Genomic DNA, 12,634 nt, shown 5'->3' with positions numbered 1-12,634 from the left:
TAAGTATCACTAACCAGACCAAAAAGTTTGTTTACCCAGTATCTTAAGTCAGGTTAATAATAAATTCATAAGTATCACTAACCAGACCAAAAAGTTTGTTTACCCAGTATCTTAAGTCAGGTTAATAATAAATTCATAAGTATCACTAACCAGACAAAAAAGTTTGTTTACCCAGTATCTTAAGTCAGGTTAATAATAAATTCATAAGTATCACTAACCAGGCGAAAATATTATTTAACCAGCATCTCAAGTAAAGCTACCTGTTAAATTGAACAGTAACACTTAATAGACAAAGAATTTTGTCTAATTTAGTATCGTTATTCTGAGTTATCTTTTAAATGAACCACTATCACTAACTAGAATAAAAAGGTTTATCTAACCAGCATCTAAGTAAGACTATTCATTTAATTATACGGTATCGTTAACTGGATAACTAAGTTTATTTATAATAAGTCGAACATAAATTCAATGAATGAGTCACGATAAAGGCACTTTTTTATAAGTTGCATTTTATTAAATTAACCACTATCACTGAATAGATGAAAATTGTTTATCTAATCAATATCTTAAGAAAAGATATCCATTAAATTAACCAGTATCACTAACCAGATAAAAAGGTTTATCTAACCAGTATCTTAAGTAAAGCTGTCCATTAAATTCATTAGTACAACTAACGAAACAAAAAAACGCTTGTTTGACCACTGTTATAAGTAAAGCAAACTATTAAATTAAACAGTGACATTTATTAGACAAACCAGCATCTTAAGTAAGGCTATCCATTGAATTAACCAGCATTACTAATCAGACAAAGAAGGTTGCTTAACCAGCATCTTAAGTAAAGCTACCTATTGAATTAACCAGCATTACTAACCAGACAAAGAAGGTTGCTTAACCAGCATCTTAAGTAAAGCTACCTATAGAATTAACCAGTATCACTAACTAAACAAAGAAGGTTGTTTAACCAGCATCTTAAGTAAAGCTACCTATAGAATTAACCAGCATCACTAACTAAACAAAGAAGGTTGTTTAACCAGCATCTTAAGTAAAGCTACCTATAGAATTAACCAGCATCACTAACCAGACAAAGAAGGTTGTTTAACAAGCATCTTAAGTAAAGCTACCTATAGAATTAACCAACATCACTAACCAGACAAAGAAGGTTGTTTAACAAGCATCTTAAGTAAAACTACCTATTAAGTTAAGCATTAACACTGATTAGACAAACAGTTTGTCTAATTTTGCATCATTATTTTGAGATGTATTTTAACTAAACTACTTTTACCAATCAGAAGAAAAAAGTTTGTCTGACCAGCATCTTATTAAAGTTATCCATTAAATTTGCTACTATCACTAATCAGACAAAAAACGGTTTTTTGATCAGCATCGTAAGTAAAGCTACGTATTAAATTAAGCAGTAACACATACTAGACAGAAGTTTGTCTAACGTATCATCGTTATTTTGGACTAGCCATTAAATTATCCACTATCGCTGACCAGACGAAAATGGTTTGTAAAAGCAACGTTATAAGTAAGGCTATCCATTAAATTCCCCATACTACTATCCAGATGAAAAGAGATTGTCTAACCAGCATCTTAAGTAAGGTTATCCATAAATTAATCAGTATCACTAACTGGAGAACTATGTTTATCTACTATAGTAAGTAGAAAGTACATTCAATGAGTGAGGTAAGATAAAGGAACCTTGTTTTATACGTTGTGTTGTTGTTATTTTTAGGTGCTAAACAGGCGTAAAACTTTGGTCAACTTAGTACCATACGTTAAGCTATCCATTAAGTTATCCAGTATTAGTAAGGTTTGTACAGCATAGCATCATTTATAGTTGAAAAATGAACACGCGTGCTTGTATATATGTATAGATGTACTTTCGCATAATTCTCGTTAGATACAAATATTTCCCAGTACCTAAAGTGCACTGTTCTGGATCTTGGTTTCCATGGAAACACTAAGATGTAGAGGAGCTATGTGCTAGCATACAGTGAAACGAGTGAACATAGACGAGTCTAGAGACATTGAAATACAATACGTGCATTGTTAAGTCTATGGACATCTATGAATGATTAAGGTATAACATTAACGAATGAAAAGTAGAGTGGAAAGAAACGAGTTATATATATATATATATATAAGGATTTCAACGAATTTTGCTATTTGCAATGCATAGTATTACAATTCGAATAAAAGGTTGTTTCTTTAAGAATATAAAGCAATACATTGCATGGATGTTTCTATAACACGTTTCCATAGAGTTAAGCGATCAACATCAATTTATTTCCACGAAGTATTAAAACAACAAAATTGAGGGTTCATCTCTTAAGATTTGGTAACTTATATGATGCAAGATATCTACACAGCTTTAGATCTGTACACGTGGCTCTTATCTATCCATGCTTGAGATATCAACATTTCTAGAGAATTAGTTGTATTAAAGTTTTTCTTCATTACCCATTCAAGCCGTCTCCAGCCATTATTTCTAGAGAAGGTTGCATGTTGTGGGAAGGGTGGAGGCTCTTCACTCGGATGTGTCCTTTAATTCTGCTACACAAGCCGTAATGAAGAATTTCTAGAGAAGATTGCATGTTGTGGGAAGGGTGGTGGCTCTTCACTCGGATGTGTCCTTTAATTCTGCTACACAAGCCGTAATGAAGAATTTCTAGAGAAGGTTGCATGTTGTGGGAAGGGTGGAGGCTCTTCACTCGGATGTGTCCTTTAATTCTGCTACACAAGCCGTAATGGAAAAACTGTTTTTCTTGAATTAACGATTGCAAGATGTTATCGCTTTTTTTTTGTAAATTAAAAAGGATAGATATTTAGGTATTATTATTTCTGGAAAAATAAGAAAAATAAAGCTTGTTAAATTACATATATGAATACTTTAGAATGATACGGTCCTTATATGTAACGATTACTATAATTATAATAAAATAGTTTCAATTAATTACTTCTTGTAACTAGATTTTTAAAATCAATTACTTCTTGTGACTGCCCCCTCAGGGGCACTGAGGTATGTTTGAGAACTTACAACGTTAGAAACCAGGTTTCGATACCGGTGGTGGGCAGAGCCCATTGTGTAGCTTTGTGTTTAAGTTCAAACAAACTTCTTGTGAAACTTGATTTTTACCATTCTAAGTATTTTTCACATCTTGTAATTCCTCTTCTCTAGCAATTCATCGGTCTTCTCTCTCGCTTGTCACGTGGGACTATAAAGGATAAACTCAAATGGATCTTTGGTTTGTATGATATCAACGGCGACGGCTTTATTAGTAAGCAGGAGATGCTGCTCATCGTCAGCGCCATCTACGACATGCTGGGACACTACACGGACCCTGCTGTGGACGAGCATTCTGCTCGGGAGCACGTGGAACGCGTCTTTAATGTTAGTATATATATATATCTTGGCTTATGAGGTCTTGTGCTCGTTTTTGATGCGTAATCGATGAAGGGAATGCTAGAAATACAAAATGTCAGGTGTCTCCTGTGATGTTTCGCTACAAGTATGGTCGAGAAAAAATGTCTTCACCACCTGTAATATTCAACACTACATTATTGGAATTATGTTGCTGTTTTTTTATTTCTTGTCTGTGAAATTGAGAACATTATTAGTGAATGGGAAAGGATATACTGATGGATAGAAAAGAATATAGATAAGACTGTCATTATTGGTGACTAGAAAATGATATATTGATAAATGGAAAAGATAATATAATATTATCAACTATTTTACAATATACGTAAATCTCACCCAATATTCAAGTTATCCAATAAGATTTTCTATTAGCTTTTTGTTTCTAATTTATCAATTTATTGGTAAGTTAGATGTGAACTCTCACAGCACCAGCCCTGCTAGAGATTCAGAGATATTTCAAAAGTAGCTCAGGCGACATGTATATTATTACAATATAATATTAACGAGGGGTACACAAGAACAACAAATACGTTGTATACCAATTTGCAACTAACCATGATTACAGACACATCCATTGAAACTTATATACATTTTCTATTGATACGTATTGTATATTTATATTGCATATGTCACATGATATATAGCTTCTATAGTGCCATTCTTAAGTCTTTATAACCTTGGTAGTGTCATTCTAAAGCATTTACAATTTTGGGTTCATTAAGTTAAACTTTCTGTAGTGACCTACCTAAACTTTCGGTTATGTCATTCCTAACTCCCTTCAATCCTAAGTTTGTTAAGTAAAGTATTCTGCAGTTTTCAAACCAAACCATATTTGTTTAAAAAATTCTAGCTTCTGTTTTTCATGCTTTAACGTCATACACTTCCTTCCTTGAGACATTTGCTGCATTATTCTTACGTTCTTATGGTCTTACACGTATTTATTCAAAACTTCAGCAGGCTTTACTTGTATTATCGCATTCTTTTGTCCTTAAGGTCTTTATATTTCATATTCCACACTGCCCTACCTAACTTTTGTGTCATGTTCTTAATCTAATACTTTATAATTAACCATTCTACGGTGCTCTACCTAACTTTTATGTGGCATTGTTTCCATGTTTATATTGTTCTAGAACTTTATACTTAACCTTTCTATGGTTTCCTACCTAACTTTTATGTGGTATTGTTTCCATGTTTATATTGTTCTAGAACTTTATACTTAACCTTTCTATGGTGTCCTGCCTAACTTTTATGTGGTATTGTTTCCATGTTTATATTGTTCTAGAACTTTATACTTAACCTTTCTATGGTTTCATACCTAACTTATATGTGGTATTATTCCCATGTATTTGTTATTCAAGCACTTTATACTTAACCTTTCTATTGTGTCTTGCCTAACCTTTATGTGGTATTGTTTCCATGTTCGTATTTTACTAACACTTTCAACTTGACCTTTCTACGATGTCCTGCCTAACTTCTGTGTGGTTCCCTACTTCATTTTTTTTTCTTTTACAGCAAATAGACTCAAAGAAAGATGGGCTGATTTCCTTTGATGAATTTATGGAATGGTGCCAGAAGGTATGCAATATTTTTACACATAGCTTATAGTAGTCCATAAGGTATGGAATATCTATAACACAGTATGTAGTAGCACTCTTGAATTTTAAATCGATTTTAATTAGATTCATTGAATATATTAGTTTAACTGCTAGGAGACCGATGGTTATTGTACAATGACCCTGTTATTAAAGGTAAACTACTTAAATTAGACAAATTAAGAACGAAAGCTCACTACTGTAACATATCTGTGACATAATTTTTGGAGATTCTTGTACCGTGACCCATTACTAAACGTATCAATTTTGTTAAGTATATCTATATATTATGTTTTCTATAGTATATTCAACTAGCCCATTTAATAATAAAATTTACATTTACCAATATCTATGACATGTAGAAAACCGAAACAAGCAAAAGAGAGCACTTTGTGATCAATAATAATTCAAGATTTCTGTATGTGCTTTCAACATAGGAAACTAACCAAGCGGCAAGAACCAAATGAAAAAAATCTAATTGAAAACGGGTTAGTAGCTTGAGCTTTCAGGACACACTTTACTCTGTAATGAGGAAACACACAAATTATCAGATATATATATTTACATTACTGAAATTACTGATTTGGGGGGAAAAATGACCAGACCAGTCATTAGACTGTAACAACATAAGTGTAGCTGTTTAAAGAAAACTCATACTACGTATAAGAAAGTTAACTAGGCTTCCTTTATGTAAGGTAAGGAAGTTAACTAAGCTTCCGTTATGTAAATTAAGGAAGGTTATCTAGGCTTCCTTCATGTAAGATAAGGAAGTTAACTAGGCTTCCGTTATGTAAGGTAAGGAAGTTAACTAGGCTTCCGTTATATAGGGTAAAGAAGTTAACTAGGCTTCCGTTACATAAGGTAATGAAGTTAACTAGGCTTCCGTTATGTAAGCTAAGGAAGTTAACTAGGCTTCCTTTATGTAAGGTAAGGAAGTTAACTAGGCTTCCGTTATGTAAGGTAAGGAAGTTAACTAGGTTTCCGTTATATAAGGTAAAGAAGTTAACTAGGCTTCCGTTATATAAGGTAATGAAGTTAACTAGGCTTCCGTTATGTAAGCTAAGGAAGTTAACTAGGCTTCCTTCATGTAAGGTAAGGAAGTTAACTAGGCTTCCGTTATGTAAGGTAAGGAAGGTTAACTAAGTCTTATTTTGAACATTTTTATACATATTGTTAAAGGCGTCTGTTCAATTATTTTATTTTGTGTGATAAGGAGATGGAAATAGAATATTCATTTTTAGAAACCTTCTGATAAAATTGAAAAAAAAAACATTAACTCAACGCTTTTTCAATCTCACATTTTAGCCTAAAATTTCAAATTATAACATTTATGTACGTGTACAGTTTTTTTTTTTTTCATTAACGGATTGATAATATTTTAGTATAAAGCCAGTGGCATTAATAAATCATACTTCATTTTAAATTTTACAAAATTTAGTACCTGCATTTATATTTTGTTAAAGTAAAACTTATAATTTACAGGGTGGAAAATTACTTTATAATTTACACTAACATGAAATAATCAGCTGGAGTTTTACTGAAAAAAAACAACTTTAAACGAGACGAGAGGAACAGGAAATCATTGCGTCAGTTTTTTAAAGATAATATGCTGTAGTGAAGCAAGCAAACAAATTAACATTAAAAGATCCCTCTTAAACGAAATACTTTGAAACATGATAAACAAAGGCAGGAAATAATGCCAGATCCAATCCTTATGAAATATAATAAAAATCATTACTATTCAAAAATACTTACTAAAATTGTTTTATTTTTCAATATCTTTCAATATACGCTTTCACTTAAGTAATATTTTTTCCTTTTAAGTGGGGTTACTCTTTTTTTTTCTCGTAATCCATATCTTACAACAAATTACTTTTCGAATCAAAATTTTCAGTATGCTTAAAGAAAACTTTGATTTCTTTGCTAAATTTTTTTTGGTAGTTATATTTACAATCCTTTTTGTCACAGATGGTTGCACACTAACTTTGCTCTTGTATTTACCAGAATCGTTATATAACATTTTTGCTTTTCATATCCGATGGCGAGAAAACTAGTGTTAGCTGCTATTAACGTGTATTCCAACAAGTTCTGTAGCTACTAAAATTTTACACAAAAATACTAGAGAAAAGATCTACTATGGTTCTTATAACAATTTACATTCTGAAAATACACATTTTAAATAATGGGTTAATTGTTCAACAGTATTTTCTTTTATGCTTAGAAGATTACGCTAGTACTTACTTAGTCTGAAATAAGGAAAAGACACCAGTTCTATACATCACACGTGTTTCTAAAAGGTCATCAATAGTCAGTAGAAAAAATGCTAACAATATGACTTTTTTACTTATACAGTCTTAGAGTTAATACTTTTACGTCTTTATATGCAATAAAATGTATGTTTTTATGAGAGTATCGTGTGTGTGGGTACATATGTATACACACACGCTGTAATGTGGAAATATACATAGTTAAAGTAATTTAATTAACAGAAACCCACGTACACCATATTGCGCCCTCTCATTCAGTGACTGTTACAAATATACGAAGCTGTAAATAACATTTTTCTGCTTGGTAAACGACTAATTTTTTGAGAAGCATTTCTTAACAGATTTTGTGAAGTAGTCTTAGTAAACATAGAAATTTTACTCAAGCACTTTTTAACACTTGTTAAACGATCTAAGTATTACGTAAAGTAACAATGAATATTCTCTATGAGGTTGAAATAAAGATTCTGTTTGTCTGTTTAGTAAACGTTCAAGTTGTTTTGTGTTTACAATAAACATTAAATCCCTCTTCTTCTTTTCCCTCCTTTTTTAGGATGAGAATCGCACGAAAAGCCTCTTGATGTTGGATACCATCTTGTGACAGGTATATACGACTAGGAAGTACGTCACTCAAATGAGGATCTTTTCTCACGCTTTAGAAGATTTTCATTCTCTGATGTGTCAAAATGCCTGTGGCGCCATCTACCGCTGCCATCGGGTGAATCTTGTTTCCCTGACATTCCTAAAATAAATCATAGACAAAATACTCAGATTTTTGTACAAACACTTGATTTCATTTCTTAGAACCTCATAGCAATATTATAAAGTTGTGATACTTCAGTTATATGTTTACCTGGTTTATTGAGACAGTAAGAAATTTACTTTGATAAAATCTCAAAAAAAAGTTCAGGGTCTTTTATAGTTTGTAGGCATAGAGTTGTCGTTCCAAACTATATATATATGAGAGTAGTCTCAGCATTGTCTTCCCCTGCATATCTTTTTCTCCTTGCTTATTTGAGCTGTATGTACATATTAGCATTTTCTAATTTTTTGTTGCATGCTAACTAAAATATTTGGCTGCTAAAAATGGAGTTTCCACAGTTGGATGTCTCACAACAGCTCGTCTATTGAACAGAATAAAATGACGAGCTAAATGTTTGATTATTAAAGACTATTAAGTCACCTTTGGTTATGAAGTATTTTCACATTAACTTCAATGTGTTAACACTAAACTACAATTGTTATGTGTATGTTAAAAGCACACTAGAAACCTTAAAAGCACACTAGAAAAATTAATATAGCTATTATAGCACCACAACCTATAGTTCCCGATATTACACACAGAGAAACCTTTTACCAGATATATATTTAGAATAAAACCAAAGCATAAAGACTTCCTTATATGGAGTACAATAGTGTTGTTATATGGATATACATATATAGCTGCCATAGCAACACCTTGTAATTCCCCTTCATATACAGCTAAAAACTCTGCTATGTACATTATAGCAAGTCAGCAAAAACCGCTTGTAAGGAGCACTACTTTTGTATCATATAAAAGCACTGTTAAATGTCAAAGTCTTGTTTGACATAAGAAGAGAACACTTTTTGTATATAATTTTACATAACTTAGAAAAAAATGTTTTACTCAACTAAAAACAATAACAACAACATTGTTTTACATATTCAAATCAATTGAACAGAAGCTCTACATATCCTTGTACTGTATAATATAACAGAACTCGAGAAACCCCCGGTTTTGTAAAATAAAATAAAGTTTTTTTGTAAATTACAAATTTTAAACGAACTAAACAAAACCTTTTTTTAACAAAAGAACTACTTGAGAAGCATAAAGATGATTTTTCCTAAAATACATGGTAATAACATCACTCTCGCTTTTGTTTCCATCATGTTTACTCATAATAGGAAAGGGTTGAAATTTGAAAACGTTAAGAGTTATCGGGCTTTATTAAACTTTTTCTACACAAAATTGTGTGACCTAAATATATTAATAAAATAAAACCACACTCTTCACAACAGATGCATTTTCTTCACATTCATTATAATTAGACTTGTGTAAAAAAAAAACTAGAACAAAAGCAATGCTAGATATTCCATATGATAGCACAATAAAAACCCTTGTTTCACGCTAAATATTCCACATTACAGCACAGTAAAAAACCCTTGTTTCACGCTATAACAAAACAGTGCTATATATTCCACATTACAGCACAGTAAAAAACCCTTGTTTCACGCTATAACAAAACAGTGCTAGATATTCCACATTACAGCACAGTAAAAAACCCTTGTTTCACGCTATAACAAAACAGTGCTAGATATTCCACATTACAGCACAGTAAAAAACCCTTGTTTCACGCTATAACAAAACAGTGCTAGATATTCCACATTACAGCACACTAAAAAACCCTTGTTTCACGCTATAACAAAAACCGTGCTAAATATTTAACATGACAGCAGAGTAAAACCCCTTGTTTCACGCGATAACACAAAACGTGCTAGATATTTAACATGACAGCACAGTAAAACCCCTTGTTTCACGCGATAACAAATTAGTGCTTCATATTCAACATTAAAGCACGGCAAAATTATCTTTTTTAATTATCAAAAGGCGTTGTTTTCTATATTGCTTAACAACACAACAAATCTCGCTTGCTTTACGCCATAAGAAAACAGTGTTTCATATTCAATTTCAGAGTGCATCAAAATCTCCTTGTTTTACGGTATAAACAAGTAATGTTTAATATACATTGTGGTAACACACTTTTTTTAATACTTCACAAGATTCGTGACTTAAAGAGTGAGGGGTTCTTTATTAATATAGAGTATTACCAACACCGGGCAGACTCGCTGTCCTTCATAACGATGGGACTTTGCTAAATATTCGATGTAACATCATGCTTTTAGGACAAATCAGATATAAAAACCCTTGAGTACGTCAAGCTCCAGTAGCACATTAGATGCACTGTCTCGAAAAAGCATCATGTTTACATACCTTTGTTGTACACCATACACAATTAGTATAAAATCATGGCTACTCTGTAAGATCTGCATCTTTTCACACCTTACATATTATATATTCCTTGGTAGCCATCGCACCTATCATGATAGAACATCAAACCTACTCTGGTAGCTTGGATACCTCACTGCTTTACCTACATTTGTTGCCTTTCATATTTTCAGACTAGCATGCTTGCATCTTACCTTCCCTTAGAAGATAAAATACCTGCTTGCTAAGCTTAGTAGCTCGTGTCATACTTGCCATGGGAGCCATATTATCTGCCTGCATACTTAATCTTGCAAGTCCTCATACTTGCATGCATGTCTTAGAAGCTTATTTCACACTTTCCAAAAAATACATCATACTTCATAAAAATCTTGGAAGCTCATCATACCCACCCTGGGAGGTCTTCATACTTGCATGTCTTTTGTCATACCTTCTCATCATACCTACCTTGGTGGCTTATCACATGCTCATTAATTGTCTTCCCTGATGTGAAAATATTGGTATGATTTATCGATATAGTTTGAATATCCTTGAGAACATGTTTTTTTTTATTATTATTTCTGTTTAGTATAAAAATTTCAGTCATAAAACCTTTTGGGTTTAAAACATTTATTATTTGCATTACTCTATGAATTAATTTTGATACTACATATGCTAGATCATAACAGATATACTACTAATGATTTTAATGTAACATGACATGAGTGTGAAAATATTGTGTATTATGAATATTGCTTTAGTTTTCTTCCACTAAGCAAAAATCATATTTATAACGGCAAAAAATTAACTTTTTTAATTATTCTAAAATACTGGATTTCAAACCATTAAGATTAACTTAAAATAATTAAGTCATAAGCTGCCTTAATGCTGCGTTTATACTTGGCGTTTGTGAATATTCTTTTGAGATATTTACTTTTTTTGAACTTGTGAGTTAATGTTGTGGTGAGTATTAAGAGTCTAATTACAGCAAATACCATGCTATGGCATTATGCTTGAGATTGTAAGAATAGATATGATGTAATAATTTTCTTATTCAATTTGATTTATTGGTATTTAAACTCTTTCTTCCGATAAGAACCTTTATGATTAGCTCCAAATGATTCATCTTCAACTGCTTAAGTTCTCTACCAAACATATTGAAGAAGAGTTTCTAGTGAAACCTAAAAACTGGGCTTATTCAAAATCTAATATTTCTTTTAGTGACGTTAGGCTTAAGTAGTAAGTAAAGTTTCAGCTAGTACTGTTAACAGTAAGTTTGAATTTTTACATTTTAATTGATCTCTAACAATAATAAATATTGGTTTGTTTTTTCTACACACTGCATATCATGGGAAAGAATTGATGTTTAAAACATTTAAATATCTCTTCTTAATTTGTCAAAAAATCTGGAGTTATATAACCTTTACAGAAAACAATAAAAAGAAATTTAGCAAGTTCTTGGCATGTCGTGAAACACATGCTACTATCTTATTAGTCTTAATTACTACTGGAAAACGTGGTCTGTCTCAAGTAGCCAAGATAAAATTACATAAACATAAAAATATATAAGGTGGCGATGGTTATTTGTTCATGAATAAACCACCTGAAGATATTACCTCTTCCATCCTAAAATTAAGTTAAACTTATAAAACGCATCTTTAGTCAATTTTGATTTACAAACTTTAAAAGAAATAAAGCAAACTATTTCAAAGATGAACAATTCTCTTAGAAAAATATTATGCTTAAGGTCAATTTTGCATCAGTATTTTCATCAAAGTTTATAATCTACATTATGAAGTATTCAATACCTAATTGCTTGGAATCAGAATACAAAAAATTGGAAAAGAGCCTTATAAACTTAACATGAAAGGGTGATATTGTTTAATGTTTGATTTCGATCTTTGATAATTATAGGAACTGCAAAAACATATAAATATATAATCTCAAGGGCATGAAAACAAGGATAAATAGAATAATTAAAAAAGCTGCAAATCAATTTATTAGTATTATATTTATGTAGTAGTAGTACTAACGTCTAACCAACTATTTGAGCCTTTTGTTTGACAATTGGTATTCTACACTTAATATTTGATAAGTATACGTTTTTGAAACATATGGTGGTGGTAAATAAAAGTTCATGTTTTTGAATATATATATATATATAAATATCGTTTTCGTCCTCCGGTTGTTTCGTGAAACGTTATTTCCTCGTGAAGCGTTATGTGAATCTCTTTTGGATGCTTCGTTGGAAAGAAAATTTATAATATCGTAAAATGCAAAAGAATTAGAAACAATAGTTTCGAAAACATGTGAGAAATTTGAACTCATCAAATCAGCGGTTAACGTGTCG

The 12,634-nt window shown here is 31.5% G+C and overlaps 1 protein-coding gene across 1 annotated transcript in view; it reads left to right on the top strand.

The window, feature by feature from the left end:
- Nucleotides 1-11,052, top strand: part of LOC106459757 (Kv channel-interacting protein 1-like) — a 22,423-nt gene extending 11,371 nt beyond the window's left edge. Inside the window, exons 3-5 of the mRNA XM_022386305.1 lie at nt 3,182-3,394; nt 4,937-4,999; nt 7,834-11,052. Of these exons, the coding sequence (XP_022242013.1) occupies nt 3,182-3,394; nt 4,937-4,999; nt 7,834-7,881 (324 nt within the window). The 3' untranslated portion in view covers nt 7,882-11,052. The remainder of the gene's footprint in view (nt 1-3,181; nt 3,395-4,936; nt 5,000-7,833) is intronic.
- The last annotated feature ends 1,582 nt before the right edge of the window (nt 11,053-12,634 follow it).

The sequence above is a fragment of the Limulus polyphemus genome, unplaced genomic scaffold (assembly GCF_000517525.1).
Source record: "Limulus polyphemus unplaced genomic scaffold, Limulus_polyphemus-2.1.2 Scaffold657, whole genome shotgun sequence".
Taxonomy (NCBI): Eukaryota; Metazoa; Arthropoda; class Merostomata; order Xiphosura; family Limulidae; genus Limulus; species Limulus polyphemus.
The sequence above is the reverse complement of the archived record's forward strand: the minus strand, read 5'-3'. Positions and strand labels throughout refer to the sequence as shown.